The sequence below is a fragment of the Amblyraja radiata genome, chromosome 5 (genome assembly GCF_010909765.2).
Source record: "Amblyraja radiata isolate CabotCenter1 chromosome 5, sAmbRad1.1.pri, whole genome shotgun sequence".
Lineage (NCBI taxonomy): Eukaryota > Metazoa > Chordata > Chondrichthyes > Rajiformes > Rajidae > Amblyraja > Amblyraja radiata.
Window position 1 is genome coordinate 30,977,884 of NC_045960.1, and position 18,980 is coordinate 30,996,863.

General features: G+C 43.7%; 1 protein-coding gene across 3 annotated transcripts in view; it reads right to left on the reverse strand.

The window, feature by feature from the left end:
• Positions 1 to 2,453: 2,453 nt before the first annotated feature.
• The window catches only part of sgk1 (serum/glucocorticoid regulated kinase 1), a 94,119-nt gene continuing 77,592 nt past the window's right edge, over positions 2,454 to 18,980 (reverse strand). The window contains exons 1-13 of one of the 3 annotated variants that reach the window (XM_033020932.1): positions 12,530 to 12,633; positions 9,519 to 9,597; positions 9,040 to 9,115; positions 8,892 to 8,941; positions 8,725 to 8,782; positions 8,507 to 8,590; positions 7,622 to 7,753; positions 6,949 to 7,061; positions 5,933 to 6,056; positions 4,890 to 4,985; positions 4,629 to 4,784; positions 4,237 to 4,326; positions 2,454 to 3,761 (exon numbers count right to left, since the gene is read on the reverse strand). In XM_033020932.1, the coding sequence (XP_032876823.1) occupies positions 3,594 to 3,761; positions 4,237 to 4,326; positions 4,629 to 4,784; positions 4,890 to 4,985; positions 5,933 to 6,056; positions 6,949 to 7,061; positions 7,622 to 7,753; positions 8,507 to 8,590; positions 8,725 to 8,782; positions 8,892 to 8,941; positions 9,040 to 9,115; positions 9,519 to 9,597; positions 12,530 to 12,563 (1,260 nt within the window). In that variant the 5' untranslated portion in view covers positions 12,564 to 12,633 and the 3' untranslated portion in view covers positions 2,454 to 3,593. Of the gene's footprint in view, positions 3,762 to 4,236; positions 4,327 to 4,628; positions 4,785 to 4,889; positions 4,986 to 5,932; positions 6,057 to 6,948; positions 7,062 to 7,621; positions 7,754 to 8,506; positions 8,591 to 8,724; positions 8,783 to 8,891; positions 8,942 to 9,039; positions 9,116 to 9,518; positions 9,598 to 9,868; positions 10,138 to 12,529; positions 12,634 to 18,980 lie in introns of those variants that run through there. The other 2 variants (XM_033020931.1, XM_033020930.1) reach the window with 2 other exon arrangements.

Genomic DNA, 18,980 nt, shown 5'->3' on the forward strand with positions numbered 1-18,980 from the left:
GTTTTGATTAAAGATGTTTGATATACCAGTGGATTATCCAATGATCAGACCATGTGTCATGTGACATGTTAACCCAATAGTATAGAAGCTCTTAAACCAAAGGTTAATAAAGGTACATTTATTAGTCTACAACCAGTTGGGCTGATCAAAGACGGCATTGTGGAATCTGGTTCATTGCAATGTTTATCACTGGTTCCAAATATGCTCAGTAAATAAATCTGAAGACTGGACTTTTATGTAAAGTGAGACCACAAAGGAATTCAAAAATTCCAGCCATCCTACGCACACTCCCAATTTCCTACTATTCTCTTCCTGAGTGACTTTGTTTACACTGATATTTCTATTTTGCTATTCCACTATTCTGAAGTACTACGAGATGCTGCTTTTAACACATTGGCAGTCACTTGAAGGTTGTGATCACAACTTTATTTTTGTGTTTGCAATATTTTGGTTGATATTAGCAGGAAGCACCAACACTAGACAACATAACTCAATATCTCTGAGGGTATTCATTATTGCTGAGATAAGCACATCTACTCCCACGTGGATCGACATGGCTGTACAACTTCGTGCACCTGGAAAGTAAATATTCCAAAGGGCCAGCTCTCATTAACGTAATATAACAATATTCTTCCTTAAATTGGAAATTTCCTTGAGTCTGTCCTCTTAATTTCTCCAGTTTTAACATTTGGTTGAAGCAAACAGTCCCACTGAAACTGAAAACTGTCCGTATCTGTCCCCGAGTCTCTTGCCTAGAGTAAGGGAATCGAGAACAAGAGTTTAAGGTTTAAGGTGAGGGGAGGGGGCAGGGGGGTGAAAGATTTAATAGGAACTTAGGGGTCACTTTTTTGCACAAAGGTTGGTGGGTGTATGGAACGAACTTCCTGAGGAGGTAATTGAGGCAAGTACTATTGCATTGTTTAAGAAACATTTAGACAGGTACGTGGATACGAAAGGTTTAGTGGGCCGAATGCAGGCAGGTGGGACTAGTGTAGTTGGTCAGTGTGGGCAAATTGAGCTAAAGGGCCTGGTTCCACGCTGCATGACTATTATTCCATAAAACCTATCAAGTTTCTTAAATCATTAAGGTCATTTATTTCATCTTGTACTTTCTTAGATCGCAGAATAAATTGAATCTTGGGGTAATTGTTGAATTATTCATTTTCTGGGAATGGACACTGCTAACAAGCTCTGCACTTTCACTCGTCCCTATCTGTCCCTGAACTGAGTTGCTTGCTGTTCTCATTGTGAATCAATCACATCATTGCATCTGGAGTCATGGGCCAGAGCGCATGACAGCACATTTCCTCCCTCAAAGAAGCGGTGTGAACCACTGGTTTTATTATTGCAAACTTCAGTGGTGTTGTGTTCATCATTGGTAGTGGCTAAAGCTTTTAATGCACCTCCATAAAATGTATAAAATCATGAGAGGAATACATCGGGTAGATGCAGTCCTTTGCCTAGTGTAGGTGAATCAGGGACCAGAGGACATAGGTTTAAGGTGGAGAAAGAAGATTTCATAGGAATCTGAGGGGTAACTTTTTCCACACAAAGGGTGGTGGATGTATGGAACAAGCTGTCAGAGGAGGTAGGTGAGGCTGAGACTATTCCAACATTTAAGAAACAGTTAGACAGGTACATGGATCGGACAGATTTGGAGGGATATGGACCAAATGCGGGTAGGTAGGATAGGTGTAGCTGGGACATGTTGGCTGGTGTGGGCCGAAGAGCCTGTTTCCACGCTGCATCACTCTAATTCATTCTTTGTACCTCCAAGGCCGTATTATCAACCATCTTAGCACTAGCATTCCTTCCTCAAACCACTCCACATCCCCTTAAATACAAAATCTTTAGTTTCCCCTTGAAAGTTCATGTGATAGAAGCAGAATTAAGCCATTCGGCCCATCAAGTCTACTCCGCCATTCATTCATGGTTGGTCTATCCTTCCCTCTTAACCTCATTCTCCTGCCCTCTTACCGTAACCACTGCCACCCTTACTAATTAAGAATCTAGCAATCTCTGCCTTAAAAATGTCTATTGACAGCCTCCACAGCATTCTGTGTCAATGAATTTAATAGACTCACTGCCCTCTGACCAAACAATATTTCTAATGATATGTGAAGTAATGTCTCTGTAAATCATCTAGACAATTTCATTTAATTACAGCAAGGGTTCAAACTGCTTTTGTGCAATGTCAAAATCTTTCCCACATATTCACATCCAAAACTCTTCTCCTAACAAATGATAGATTGGTGGAGAGCAAAAATAAAAGTGGCCTTCTAAAGCACGGAAAGTATTCAAGTGCATTAAACATGATGGTTACCTTGGGAATATGTGAATTAGTTAGCCATGAGCATATCTAACCAACTTGCTTCGGACTATTGTTTGAATAAAGCATTATGAGTGCATTGAAACTTTAAACAGTAATTACACTTCATGACAAAACTGGGGAATAACATTCTTTAAATAGTTTTACTTTATTGCAAACGCAACTTTAGTTCAGGAATGTGTACATTTCAAACCAAATTAAAATTATAGTCTATTATACAGTAAAACCATTTACATTATTGGTAATGTCTTAAATATACACATTAAAACTAGTGCAGCAACAGATTTCTTTACATATGCGCAGCTGAAATGAGACAACCATTTAAACCTGGAATGCAATGAACACAAAAAAAAAATAATTTATGCACAAATGGGATTTCTAGCACACACAAGTCAGTTGGAAGTTATAAGACAAGACTCCACATTTATTTAGGGCATTTTGGTCCTAGAAACAAAATTCATAATTCTACCTTTAGCAGCAATGATTCAAGCATAACATAGTGAATCATTTCAGATTGTGCATGTGTGTACATGTTCCATTAGTATCTGCATATGTGCCCGTGTGCTCACACACACACACGTGTATGTGCACGTGTTCATGTGCGAGAGTATGTGTCTGTGCATGCATGCCTCCCGTTTGCTTGCACATGTGGTTTTCTTTAATGTACTTCGGGGAGAAAGGAAGAGCGATTAAGTTAGTGGAATAATATCTACAATTTAACTCATCTTCCTAGTCCCTGCTGCATCGAACAAAATCTCCCAAAGTCAAAGTTTAAACCAAAGAACGAATATTAAGTTCATCGGCTGTTACCAAAACCAAACGTCCAGCGGTGTTGACATTTCCGCATGTTGTGGGATAACACTTGAACGTGACCAATCCAATGCCTGCAACCTTGCTCATTGCAAAAGGCACATGTCGCGGGACCAACAGTCTTCGGACAACCATCACCCTTATTCAAGTCAGGTGGAAATGAAGAATCTTGAAATAATGGGATGATAGCAGGTTCTTATTGCGTCCCTTTTGATAGATGGACTTTCTTCCAGTGTGCAGCCACACAGCGCCACAGCAGTGCCTTCTCCCCGACACACCTGGCGACCAGTGTTCCTTGAAGACTTCCATCATTGCCTCAGAAATGGAATTGAAGGCCAGGCAGCTGCCAATGGTATGCGCAATTTTCCTTCCCGATAAGTCCCATTTCGCAGTAAATCCAAAAGAGATCTCAGCTGAGGTAAACCACCATCAGATAACTCATTTTGACGATTCACTACAGGAAGGAGTCAATGGGTGGAGCATAGGAAAATCCCAGAAAAGCTTCCGAAGCTTCCTTAACACTAGCAGTGATCAGAGCAGCATCAGGGGATCGGCCAATTGAGTTTGGAACAGGTTCCTCTGTGAACTCTGGGTCAAAGTGCTGCAGGTCAGAAGGTCCACTCTGGAATAATAATAATTTACAGAAAATAAAATTACAATGCCGGCATTTATTCTTTAAATAATTCCTCACATTTAAAAAGGAAATTACAAACTCAATCTGATTTATTTGTGTAAATCATAAGTTCATAAGTTATTGGGGCAGAATATTAAGCTATTTGGCCCATCAAGTCGACTCCACCATTCAATCATGGCTGATCTATCTTTCCCTCTCAACCCCATTCTCCTGCCTTCTCCCCACAACCCCTGACACCGTGCTAATCAAGAATCATACTGTACATATCTATTCAAGATGTATTCAAGAGAGAGTTAGATGTAACTCTTAGGACTAACAGAATCCAGGGGAGTAAGCAGGAACGGGGTACTGATCAGCCATGATCATATTGAATGGTGGTGCTGGCTCAAAGGGCCGAATGGCCTACTCCTGCACCTATGTTTCTATTATTATGAGGCATTTCAGAGAGCAGCTAGAAACTTACCACATTGGGGTTAAATGGAGGCGTCAATTTCTTAGCATTGAGGTCAACCCAGTTTATTGGAGAAAAGAAGATGTGAGCCTTGATGTCCATCTGTAGAAAGAGTACAATACAGTCAAGCCCAAAGAGCTTCAACAGAAGAAACTTTTGATTGTCTAAAGCTACCTAGTTCCAATGTCAGGTATTTAAAATGTTGGAGCACAACTGGTACGGTTTAAAATTTGATTCCTGAAATTTTCTAGTATGTTTATTTTGATATAATTCAGGATGAGCATAATCAGATCATGTAAAGTAAAAGGAATATAGAGTAATCCGGGTGTAAACAACAAACGGATTTTCATCACAAAAATCCTTCCCTTAATCCCAAAACCCAAAAGAAACAATGGTTTACTTACAAAGTCTTCCTTTGCACCCATTCGCTTTGTCCGGTCTTTTTGCAGCAAGCCCTCCAGCAAATCTCTGGCCGCATTGGAGATGTTCGGTTTCAACAGAAGTGGTTTGTTCAGAATATTGTCGTACATTTCAGCCGTGTTCCTGCTGTAGAATGGAGGCTGCGTCAAAGCAGAGAGCAAACGTTATTAATTTATAATAATCCAAAATGTCTAAATGAACGAAGCGTTTTTGTTGTTGGTTAATAATGCACTCATGAGACTTACCAATCCATACAACATCTCATAGAGAACGGCACCCAGACACCACCAGTCAACTGTTCGGTCATAGGGCTGCTTGTGCAAAACCTCAGGAGCCAAGTACTGGAAGATAAGAAAGGAAAAGGCAACATTAAATGACTTGTTTTGTTTTACAAAGAGAAAGAATAAACAAATTAATCACTATAAAGACAGACAAATCTTCTCTAACCATGTTTAGTTTAGAGATGCAGTATGGAAACAGGCCCTTCGGCCCACTGAGTCCATGCTGAACATCGATCACCCGTACACCAGTTTTATGATATCCCACTTTCGCATCCTACGCACTAGGGACAATTTGCAGGAGCCAATTTACCTTCAAACTTGCACGTCTTGGGAATGTGGGAAGAAACTGGAGCAAACCCACATGGCCACTGGGGGAACGTACAAACTCTGCACAGACAGCACCCACAGTCAGGATTGTTCTGGGTCTCTACCACTGGACCACTTTGCTGCCCATGTGCTGGTTAATGCTTTCACGTTTAGTTAAAAAGAGCCACTTTAAAGAGCTTTGATTCCATGTTGGTTCCTAGTTCTGCAGCCCCTGCTACATGATACCAACAGAAACTAATACAGCAAATGTGTGTAGGCTGGCGTGTGTACACAGCTGTTAATACTACTGTATCAGATCTTTCCTCAAAACCAGGGGAGACCCACATTTGACAGCAAAGGAAAACCGCAAACTAAATCAATACGGCTAGTTCAGCTCTGATCTTGACCACAACTGGGATTTTTTTGTTTTTTAAACTACAGCCGTAAGAGGGGCCAGGGGCTTAATGGCAACATACTAATCTTTCTTCTTATATTGTACACTCTCTCTCCTCCCTCCCCCCCCCCCCCCCCCCCCCACACCACCACCACCACCACCCTCCTCCCCTTTCGTCACAAGCTCTGCAATGGTGGCAGTAAGTGGACGCTAAACACGTTACTGACTCAAAATGTCACCTGAAACAAAAATGAGAGTTGGGGTAGCAAAGAAAAGAACCCATAAAAATGTCTCATGTTACACCTACCTCTGGTGTGCCACAGAAAGTGCATGTTGTGTCATTTGATTCAATGTTCTCTTTACATAGGCCAAAATCAGTTAGAACAATGTGGCCATGGCGATCAAGTAAGATATTCTCAGGCTTCAAATCTCTGCAGAATAAAACACATGAAAAGAGATGCTTACAATCCATTCACATCAACATCCAGAGATAGGGTAGACATTCAAAACCTTTTTTTCCCAGGGGGAAATGTTAAAGACTCAAGGGCATTGTTTTAAAGTGATGGGGGAAAAGTTTAAAGATGTGCACAGCATGTTTTTTTTATGGGTAGTGGGTACTTGGAATACACTCAGGGTGGTGGTGTGTGGATACCACAGTGGCATTTAAGAGTCATAGAGGCACAAAAGGCCCTACAGCCCAACATGCATGTTGACCGAAATGCTTCATCTAAAATAATCCCTTTCCAACATTTGGCCCATATCCCTCTCAACCTTTCCTGTCCATGTTCCTAAGTCATAGGAGCAGAGGTGGGCCATTTGGCCCATCAAGTCTACTCCACCATCCAATCATGGGCGATTGATCTTTCCCTCTCATCCCCATTCAACAAGGGCTGAAGAGGGCCAGGCGTGGAGAGGGACATCGGATCGCGGACGACCGAAATGGAGACGGCTGCAGCTGGGACTGTAAAATAGCTCTGTCATTCCTATCCTTGTACTATTCGCTTTTAGGCACATGGATGTGCATGGAATGGAGGGATTTGGATCACCTACAGGCAGAGGAGATTACTTTAATTTGGCATCATGTTTGGCACGGACATTGTGGGCCAAAGGGCCTGTTCCTGTGCTGTCCTATACTGTTCTACCTTAACATCCGAACGAACACAAAATCTTATAACTCAGTGAGTTGAATAATATCAATGTTTAAAACATGAGGCCACCAAAACCCTGGTGTTTCACAGACGTGCTAGCACAAAGCATTTAAAGGGCACGGGTCAAATTGTTCTGCATGCAGGGCTGCTATCCTAAGGCAGAGTCTTTACCAACCTGTAAACAATGTTGAGGGAGTGCAGGTATCCCAGAGCACTGGCAATCTCAGCAGCATAAAATCTGGCACGAGGTTCCAGGAAGCAACGCTCACGTTGCAGGTGATAAAACAACTAGAGAAAGAAGAGCAATAAATAAATATACATGGATGGAAAAACAATCCAGCTGCCCTCCCAGTGGAATATAGACAATAAGAGGAAATGTTACCCCACCCCTTGCCCACTTATAGATGTAACATTTCTTAGATAATTGGAGTTACTGATCCCAAATTGTTGTTATCAGGCAACTGAATCATCCTACACAATTAGAGAGCAGTGCTGAACTACTATCTACCTCATTGGTGACCCTCGGACTATCATTGATTGGACTTTGCTGGTTTTACCTTGTACTAAACGTTATTCCCTTATCATGTATCTGTACACTGTAAAAGGATCGATGGTAATCATATATTGTCTTTCTGCTGACTGGTTAGCACCAGTCAACGGAAAGAAACTACAAAAGCTTTTCACTGTACCTCAGTACACGTGACAATAAACTAAACCGAATTGAACAAATGGTGTCCTCCACATCCCTTAGTAAATCTCACACCTTCCCCTCACCCTGTCTTTGCGACAGGGATGGCTGGTACTTGGAATGGTATATCTCGCCTTGTAGCCAGTCCTGGGCGGCTTACCTCGCCTCCATTGATGTAGTCGAGGACAAAGTAGAGCTTGTCAGCTGTCTGGAAGGAGTAGTGGAGGCCGACCAAGAAAGGGTGTTTCACGTTCTTCAGCAGCACGTTGCGCTCTGACATGATGTGTTTTTCCTTAAATAGACACAAAGAAACAGAAGAATGAGCGGCCAAGCTCAAATCAATCAGTCTCCCAATCAGTCTGATGAAGGGTCTCGAGCCGAAACACCACCTATTCCTTTTCTCCAGAGATGCTGCCTGACCCACTGACTTACTCCAACATTTCTGTCTATCTTTAGTGTAAATCAGCATCTGCAATTCTTTCCTACACAGATTCCCTTTGTGATCCAATTGTCATTTGCCTTGCTCAGTCCCGCCATCCACTCTCCTTCCAGTACCCCTCCCCCTCCCCCTCCCCTCCTCTTCATTCAGTCTGAAGAGGGGTCCCAACCAAAAACATCACCTATGTCCTGCACGTCTTCCCCAGCCAACAATGGGCCATTATGGCCTCCACCCTTCCTTGGGCATCTGCTGCCGGCCCTGATTTGTACTGGACTTTTCCTACCTCCCAACCCATTACTTTCAGGCTAAAGAAGGGTTTCCATCCGAAGCATTACCCATCCTTTTTTCTCCAAAGATGCAGTCTGACCTCCGAGTTAATCCAGCACTTATGTCTATATCCTGCAGAGATGCAGCCTGACTCGCCCAGTTACTCCAGCACTTTGTGGGGTTTTTTGCTCAAGATTTCAACATCTGCAATTCCTTATGTCAAGCATAAGCATTGTCCATGTAAGCTGCAGTTAGCCTGTGTGCCCGTCTCAATCCCTTCGAAGCCCCATTTCAGCAGCCAGCGCAAAATAATATCTCCTGAGCTGCAGCGGTTATTACCTCCTTTTTCTTCAGTATGGCTTTTTTCTGCAAGACTTTTACTGCGTAAAACTGGTCGTCAGCCCTGTGTTTGGCCAGTAGGACCTATGGAAGGGAAAGCCGGAATATCAGGGAAATGCATTTGCAACAAAAAAAACGAGGCTAAACAAATAGACCATTTTACAGTGCAGTTGTTCAAATCGCTTTTTTTAATAACAACAAAAATGCTGATTACAAACCTTTCCAAAACTTCCTTTGCCGATGACTTTCAGAAAGTTGAAGTCACTTGGTTTGGCTCTGAAGAGAAGGAAAATAAAAGTCATTAGTAAAGGCAGGCGATTGAAAGGCAAGCGATTGAAATAAACTCAATTGATTACTCGTTGAAATAGACTCCACTAATACTTACTGAGGGTTGGAAGACGGCCCCAGGTTTATCTGCGCTGTTGTTGGGCTGGGCTGGAGGAGAAATCAGATCACAGGAAGAGTTAAACTCTGCTCCTGGGAAGAGCCACGGACAAAAACGGAATCAGATCCTCGACATGGGTTCAACTCACCGGGGGGGAAGGCGGGCTGTTTCCATTCGTTTCGGTCTCCTTCGGACTAACGTGTAACATAGCTGGCGCTTCTGAGCTGTATCAAAGACACAATTTAGGGGGGGAAAGTCAGTAAACTGGCTGAACCGACGGCCAGCCGGCTCCCGAGCCGGCCGCAAACTCCGAGCTCCAAGCACGACCAGCGAGTAGGATTTCAGCAAGAACAAAGCCTTGCTTCAGCCCAGGGAGATTATAGCCGGGGATGTCTCGGTGCGGACAGGCGCGCTATTGTGTGCGGGCCCAGGTGCTCGCTTCTGACTGGGAAACGGACTCTTTTTCAGACCAAACCCCCAGCCACCCGCTCGAACCTCCCTCCTTTCCCCACTAACGCTGCCACCGCCTCAAGTCAGCTATCAGCTGCCGACAACTCCTGCACACAGTGCCCGCCGTTAGTGCATGCAACAAGTGGTCGGCGAGAGGAGGACAAAAACGTGACTTACTGTTTGCAAGCGTAGGAGTGAGAGGCTGCTAGTTTCTGGATGAGATCGTTCAGTCCCATTCGCTTTTGCTTCATAAAAGCTGCGCAAAAAAAAAAAAAAAATACTTAAGACTGACTTTTAGCAAGGCTGCTTGAAAAAAGTTACAAAACCCGATCAACTCAAACTTTCTGCATCTTACTTCCGAAAATAAATGGTCATTTACAATTTTACAGTCATTTGCCAATTTACAAAGTTAGAGAACAGCGAATTTTAGGCAAGAATATACTCTGGTAACTTTGAACACCTCTGCAACTTTTTGCTTGACACGAAGCATAAAAGAACCAGCAAACTTGATTAAAAGGCAATATTACCGGTGAGTATCGCGACCACACCTCGCATTTTGGAGTACGTCAAGATAGATGCCGAGGAGCTGGATTTAACAGTCATGCTAAAAAGCCGGTCGCTTTATTAGACTGAGAGATTGGATTTTTGAGTTTCCCCTGAACTACTTGTGTATAATCCTTTCTCAGCGTGTGAGAGAGATTGCCGACTGACGGATATTTGTGGTAGACCCACGTATATATATATGCTGGCAGGAGAGTTGACCGGGGGCGTTGGTATGTGAGCCATGATGTAGCGGTACTGGGCGGTCCGAGCCGCTGTGAGTCAGACTGCCAATAACACTCGCCCTCAACTCGAGCGTCATACTCTTGCAACAGCTGCCAGTAGCAACAAAACCATCGACCTGTGTGTGACAGACCCCTGGGAATATCACCCCGTCCCCCCACACCCCCACCTGCTCATCTCCCACTTCCCTGGCCTAACTTCCAAATAACCCCTTGCATTCCCACTCTCCCTGTCCCTCCCCCACCCCAGACTTCTTGCTAATTTCACCCGAGGGTATCCCTTTATGGTCACCTCGTCTCCAGCCAACAATGGACCTTTGTGGGCTCCGCTTTCCCCCCCAGTCATCGACGCAGGCTTTGCTTTGTTCTGTACCTTCCCATACCTCTCTCTAGTTTCCCCCTCCCCTGATACTCAGTATGATGAAGGGTCTCGACCCGAACCGTCACCTATGCCCTTTTCTCTCTAGAGATGCTGCCTGACCCGCTGAATTACACCAGCGTTGTGTGTCCATCGGCGGCGAAAACGGCTCGGGCAGATTTGTAAGACATCGGGGCATTTGCGAGTTGCAGAGGCAGGTGTTGGGGTCCTTGCCACTTTAATTCTGGAAACTTCGTTCAGTCATGTCACTTTCACCAGATTTAAAACAGAACTCGCATCAATGTGCGGGATGCGCCATGGCGCAGGCAGTCATAGTGGGAGAATTCAGTGTCATAAGAGGAAACTATTTCTCATCAATAATATAGAAGTGGCTGGCCATTTGCTGTTTCCTAAACCGGGTAGTAAAGCATGACTGATTACTGCATCGTCCCCTTTTTTAGCGTGGGAGTTCGTTTGTCCAAAGCATCATTTGTCGCCAGGGTAGCACAGACCTGTCACAGGCGCCACATCTTTGGGCGCCACGGCTCCAGCAAAGACCGAGGGCCTTCTGCCGCTCTTGTCAAACCCACTGCCCGTGGTCTTTAAGTTAATATATGCAACATTGCCCAGTCATTAGCGGCCTGGACTTCATAAATTAAAGGAGCAGAATCGGGCCATTCGGCCTATCAAGTGTACTCCACCATTCAATCATGGCTGATCTATCTCTTCCTCCTAACCCCATTCTCATACCCTCTCCCCAGAACCCCTGATGCCCGTACTATCAAGAATCTGTCATTCTCCGCCTTAAAAATATCCAATGACTTGGTTTCCACAGCCTTCTGTGGCATGGCAATGGATTCCACAGATTTACCACCCTCTGACTAAAGAAATGCCTCCTTATCTCCTTTCCAAAGGCACGTCCTTTAATCTGAGGGTATGGCCACTGGTCCTAGACTCTCTCACTAGTGGAAACATCTTCTCCACATCCATTCTATTCAGACCTTTCACTATTCGTAAGTTTCAATGAGGTTCCTCCCCCCCTCCCTCCAAACCCCAGCGAGTACAGACCCAGTGCCGTCAAACACTCACTATTGCCAGTCAACTCATCAGCATCAGTTAAATGTACCGAATGATTGACTGAACGACGATTGACATTAAAATTAATTCACCTCCATCTACACATTAAGAACCTAGGTAAATCAGTGATAGTGGTCACATTAACTTGGTGTTTGTCAGTCTGCCCCAGGGCAGCTGTGGCTACAGAAGTAGCTTACCACCACCGAGTGTAACTGAGGAGTGAATGAATAATGCGATGTAAACCGCCTTGAGTATTAGAAAGGCGCTATATAAATCCCATCCATTATTATTATTATTAATAGGGAGACAGAACGTCTCCATCCTGCATTGGTTCCAAATGTTGACAACTTAAGTCACAAAAATGTCAATTTTTTGGACGAAGCATTTTTTGTTCAACATATATGATGAATGCAAAGAAACCAGCAGCCCAGTGTCTGAGACACCAGGAACGCCTGATGATTAAATCTTGAACAAAACACGTAGTGCTGGAGAAATTAAGCGGGTCAGACGCTAGCATCTCTGGAGGGAATGGATAGGCGACGTTTCTGAAGAAGGGTCTCGACCAAATACGTCGTCTGTCCATTCCTTCCGGAGATGTCGCCTGACTCGCTGTGTTCCTCCAGCACTCTTTTGTCTGAGCTATTTGCAAATCACACCTGGTCTAAATAAACACCCCCCTCTCTTGTACAGCGTCTTAAGTGTTTTACAACATTGGCTATCGATGTGACCTTCCGGGCCCTTCGTTAGATGTCACTCGCTTCCTGCTGAATTGCCATACAACGCCGGTGAAATGACCATCTGATGACCGCACTGGCCGGTCGCAGGTCGAGCGCGGTGGAAATTGACCTGTGTTTCCTACCGAGCCCACCGCTAATGCATAACGCGGACTGTTCAAGGTCGTCTTTCACGCCGACGCAGTCTTAACGCTACAGGAATCCAATCCACCCTCTCAGCAGCGAGAGATATCTAACCTGTGAATGAAGCCTTTTCTGCGATATTTCTCATCGTCACCTCCACTCGCTGGCGGGCGGCCGCATTCCAACCTACTGGGAGCTGACAGAGACTACTCAGTGGAATGTCCTTCAATATATACCGCCCTGAATTACACGTTAATAGGTATAGATAACTTATCACTGTACGTCGGCCATAAATTCCACAACGCAAGGGGCTGTTTGCTTTATCACACGGTTAAAAGCGGAACTCGCGCAACATATGTACTTGACCTCCGCATAGCAACATGTCACACCCTATATACTATTTACTTTTCTTTAAAACAACATTTCCGAAGTGCCAGCGGGTTGTAATTATTCTAACTTAAAGGGAAGTTGTATTAGCAGCAGCTGAGGTGCGTTGGCCACTTGAGTGTCACCAAGTCTGGCGGCGCCTGTTCTCCCTCCTGTTCCGGTACTACAGGCACCGAGGTAATTTGCGCGGATGGGACTTGCTGAGACTGCTTGCAGGAGACCGGATAGCCCCAGGGCGGAGGAGGCGCCCCTTGCTAATTCCTGGCATCCAGCACAGGTTTCCTCCGAGCGAAGCTCACTAGTCATCGAGTCTTACAGTGGAAATAGGCCCTTCGGCTCAACGCCCACACTGACCAACATGTTCCCGTCAATGCTAGTCCCACCTACCTGCGTTTGGCCCATATCCCTCTAAACAGTGCCTCACCACTGTTTTTTGTTGTAAGCGAATAGGAGGAATTTTCTGTAATTGTGCCGAGTTTACTCATAGATCATTCCTTGTGCCTGAGCAGTTAATCACAGGAAATACTGCACTTTCCTTAAAAAGTCATGTATAGAATCTAGCTCTGGGCCACAACGCTTCCCTGCTGAGCTAATGTGTCTTCTTTAGCAAGTCCCATTTGCCTGCATTTGGCCCTTATCCCTGTCCAAACCACAAACCTGGCCAAATGGTTTTAACTCAGTGGGCCAGGCAGCATCTCTGGAGAAAGTGAATATTTTCCTTTTCTTTTCCTATTCCTTTTCTCCAGATTTGCTGTTAATCCAGCATTTTGTGTCTATCTATGGTGTGAACCAGCATCTGCAGTTCTTTCCTACACAAATGGTTTTGAACTTTAATTTGGAGATACGGTGCAGGCCCTTCAGGCCATCGAGTTCATGCTGACCAGCGATCACATCGTACACTAGCACTATTCTACACATTAAGGACAATTTACAATTTTTACCAAACTCAAATAACATACGAACTTGGCCGTCTTTGGAGTGTGGGAGGAAACTGGAGCACCCAGAGAAAACCCACATGGTCACAGGGAGAATGTACAAACTCTATACAGACAGCAACCGTATTCAGGATCGAACCCGGGTCTCTAGCATTGTGAGGCAGCAACTCTACCGCTGCACCACACTAGATCTCCAGTGATCCTCTCAATCTATCCCCCACACTGATCTCCAGTGATCCTGACACCGATCTTCAGTGACCTACTCGGTCTATCACCCCACCATATTTATTTCTAGTGGTCCTTCCACCAATCCCCACAGAAGTCCCATATTGCTCTATCCCCATCAATCTCTACCTTTAAAGCCAATAACTTAATTGCTCATAAGTATGTCGCAAAATATATTTGTTCGTGGTACAGCTTCCTGAGAGATGGTGTTATCACCTCTGTGCAATGTGTATGGGATTCACCCTAGATAGACGCAAAGTGTTGGAGTAACTCAGCGGGTCAGGCAGCATCTCTGGAGATAAAGGATGGTCGACGTTTCGGGTCGGGCCACTTCTTCAGACATCTGAAACATCACCCATCCAACCCGAAACGTCACCCATCTTTTTCCTCTGGAGATGCTGCCTGACCCGCTGAGTTACTCCAGCACTTTGTGGTATATTTTTGGTATATAGCCGCATGCGCAGTTCCTTTCTGTATGTTAATGCATCCTGTTGTGGGTAACATTGGGCACAAGTGACGTGCCAGCCCTCTCCCATTGCTGTGTGCTTTTTCACTTTAATGTTAAAAGAAACTGGGCATTCCAGAGTCTCCCAGCTGTATCCTTACTTCTTGCAGCTGCAGCAGACAATGCAAACATTTCAGACTCAGGACGTGCCAGAGAGAAAGCAGTAGAAAACTGAGTTAATCTATCTGTAGAACACTGATACACCATTTAACTGGTGACCTGTTTGAATCGCACAAGTAAAGTCATCTATACGCAGCTTGCCACTGAGCGGGCTAAATATAGTCTCTATAGTGTGATCATTCCTATACATTTCCAGATGAATTTCAGTCTGCACTGTTGCGCAATAACATGGAAGGTGCAGGCAGGGTGCAGGATGCGCTGAGTCCTGTGGGGCCCAGAGGACGCATTGTGCTTTTCGCGTAAGGGTGAGGGGGAGGGGAGAAGCAAGTTTATTATTTTTGATCTTTTTTTTATGCGCACGTTGTGTGACTAATTTTATTTTACTGGAAACAATTTTAGATGGTTGGGGAACAGTCACTGTGATTAAACATTTTTTAAAAAAAGTTTGTTTTGTAAGAATGTTATGGGAGATAATTGAAATGGAGAGAAAGTTTAGGCACAATGTAATAGGTATTATAAGATGAAACTATCCACAATAAATTTAAAAACAGAAATACTATTTTTGCAAATAAATCATAAAGAAACAGATTAGACAGGCACAGGCTTTGATATGGAAAATTAATGATTGGTTTTGATAAATTCAGTTTATTGTTTGGAAAATAATTTGTTTCTCATTATTTAACCCCTTGTTGAAAAAAATAATGAGCAAATGTCAAGTACTGTTCTTAAAGATCTCCCACCTTATACCTGTTTAAGAAGGAACTGCAGATGCTGGAAAATCGAAGGTACACAAAAATGCTGGAGAAACTCAGCGGGTGCAGCAGCATCTATGGAGCGGAGGAGATAGGCAACGTTTCGGCCCGAAACGTTGCCTATCTCCTTCGCTCCATAGATGCTGCTGCACCTGCTGAGTTTCTCCAGCATTTTTGTGTACCTCCCACCTTATACCTCCTGTGGGCACTTCACAATTTAGTAAAGTATAGGCAATGAGTGTTAGCAGTCAATCAATGTCACTGGATATCAATTCTTAGTGACTTCTTTGTGTAAATAGTATTTCTGTTTTTAAATTTATTATTATGGCTAGCTTTTAACATCTATTAAGTTGTGCCTAAACTTTCTCTCCAATTAAATTTTCTCCCACGACATTCTTACAAAACAAACTTTTTTTAATACGCAATCACCATGACTGTTCCCCAACCATCTAAAAATGCTTCCAGTAATGACCAATGTCACCGGATATCAATTGAAAACTGATCTTTTTAGTGACACATTCTTGTGGTAAAAATTAATGACCAACAGCATAGATCATAGATTATGCTTTATACTGCAAATTATCTGACAGGTTAATACATTTTATTTTAAGCATTTAAATCCCCCCCCCACCCCCCCCCCCCCACCCCCACCCCCACCCCCGCCCCACACATACGCACACACACTTTCCTCCTGAAAGCCACAATTTGTGCAAGGGTAATGTTACGAGTGCAACGTAACAGATCTACAGCCAGCTGAGTAGACCCTCTCTACATGACACACTGTAAAATGAACAACTTGGGTGGTCTTGCCTCCACTGCTGCTCACCGTACAGCCAACCAGCAAGAAGCTGCATGACAACAATCCAGTCAAATATTTCCAGAGTATTTTTCATTTGCTTTCCTAGACAACATCCAATTGTAGTTTCCAAACAAAATATTGTCTTATACTATTATCTCAAAACAATAAATTATATCACAATAGAACTGCGATAGATTGCAAAGTGTGGCACGATGGCACAGCAGTAGAGTTGCTGCCTTACAGCGCTTGCAGCGCCAGAGACCTGGGTTCGATCCCGACTATGAGTGCTGCTTGTACGCTCTCCCCGTGACCTGCATGGGTTTTCTCTGAGATCTTCGGTTTCCCCCTACACTCCAAAGATGTACAGGTTAATTGATTTGGTAAATCTAAAAATTGTCCCTAGTGGGTGTAGGATAGTGTTAATGTGCAGGGATCATTGGTCAGCACGGACCCGGTGGGCCGAAGGGCCTGTTTCCGCGCTGTATCTATAAACTAAACTAAACAAAAATCAGCAAAGACCAATAGAATGAGTGGAATTTTAATCTACTACCCTGCACCAAACCTTTACCTCATGACTTTCAAAGGTTTAAACCTGACCTTAAAGTCTTTAAATAAACAACGAAACATGTCAACAGCATTTGATACATCTTATAGCAACATTTATGATTGTTTACAAACTATCTTAAATAAAGCTATTACATATTGAAAATAATTCCATTGGTCTCTTGTGCTAATGTGATGGGAAAGTGCCAATGTGCCCCTGAGATGTGATAAAGTGTCTAACCTGTCCGCAAAGTGTGGGAAAGTGACGTAGTCAAGAGGTGTGAGAAAGCGCCCAAGTGTGGGAAAGTGTGTATCTGACGTGTATGTAAATGACAAAGCATGGTGGTAGGTTCAGATCTCACGTTCTCCAAAACATAACAAACATAATCAGAATCAACAACCAAATCAGAAGCCATCCCTCGATTAGCTAAAAATAATTACCCAACGATCCTAGTCACACCAGCCATAGGTGGTAGAGCTTCTGCCCCACAGCGCCAGAGACCCTGGTTTGATCCTGACCTCGGGTGCTGTCTGTGTGGAGTTTGCATGTTCTCCTTGTGACCGTATGGGTTTTATCCGGGTGCTCCGGTATCCTCCCACATACCAAAGATGCAGGAGTTTATTTGGCGTCTGTAAGTTGCCCCGACTGTGTAGGGAGTGGATGCGAAAGTGGGATAACATAGAACTAGTGTGTGAACTGGTGATCGATGGTTGGTGTGGATTCAGTAGGTCAAAGAGCTTATTTCCATGTTGTATCTCTAAACTAAAACAGGTTAAAAATAGTTCAATGCTGCATAATAATTTTCCCATCTATATTACATTTGCGCTTAATTTTGAAACATAGCAGATAATATATATATATATATTTAGGTTTAGGTGTATTATTGTCACGAGTACCAAGGTACCGTGAAATGTTTTGTTTTGCATGCTATCCAGTCAAATCAGATAATACTATACACAAGTACAATCAAGTACAATAGGTAGAGTGATGGGAAAAATACAGAGTGCAGAATATAGTTCCCAGCATTATAGCACAACAGATTATATATTTAATCATTCAAAACAATTACAAATCTCTCCAGAGTCTACTTGTTTTATTTTCCCACACCGTTCTCTTTGCTGTGCCTCGCTAACTTACTGAAATTTAATACATTGTCTCGTCTTAGTACCCTTTGAATCAGTGATTTCAGTGTTGTCCCATTTCCCACATTCAGTTCCTCACACGCATTCCCCTATTCATTCCAAACACCCACCCATCAGAAGACTATGCCTGGGATATAATGGTTGAAACTGCTTTTGAACTGCAATGCACCTCAAGAATCCAGCAGCAGGCCCCGGTCACATTTGAAAACCTGCAAACAGCAACCACACCACCTATCCCACTCCTATCTCAACCTACCATGGTTAGAATCCTGAGCAATTCTAAATCATGGCTCCGGGTGTGTTTTCATAACCAATGCCCATGTCGCTAAAGCAAAAAAAAAAAAATCTACATAGCTTCATAGAATCATATAGTGTGGAAACAGGCCCTTCGGCCCAACTTGCCCACATCAGCCGACATGCCGTATCAATGCTAGACCCACCTGCCTGCGTTTGGCCCATATCCCGTTTAAACCTGTCCTATCTATGTACCTGTCTAAATGTTTCTTAAACGTTGCGATAGTACAGATGCTGGAAATACTCAGCATGTCAGAGAGAACCTGTACTGTGCAAAACACTTATGTGCTTCAGCTCGATGGCCTTCCATTAGACCAGGCTGTAAATTACTTTAAGACCCCAGTTTGAGAGACGCATTATACAGGCACAGAAACAAACGAGACACTATCAGGGAAGATTGGAGAGGAAAGGACAAAGTCAAAAGGTCATAAGTGATAGGAATTAGAAGTAGGCCATTCGGCCCATGAAGTCTATTCCACTATTCAATCACAGCTGATCTATCCCTCCCTCCTAATCCCATTCTCCTGCCTTCTCCCCATAACCTCTGACACCTGTACTAATCAAGAATCTATCTATCTCTGCCTTAAAAATATCTCTTGACTTGACCTCCACAGCCGTCTGTGGCAATGAATTCCACAGATTCGCCACCCTCTGACTAAAGACATTTCTCCTCATCTCCTTATTAAAAGAACATCCTTTAATTCTGAGGCTACGACATCTAGTCCTAGACTCTCCCACTAGTGGAAACATCCTCTCCACATCCACTCTATCCAAGCCTTTCACTAAACTGGGTGGTTCAATGACGTCCCTCCTCATTCTTCTAAACTCTTCATTGATTTCTGAAGTTATTTCGCCAGATCAA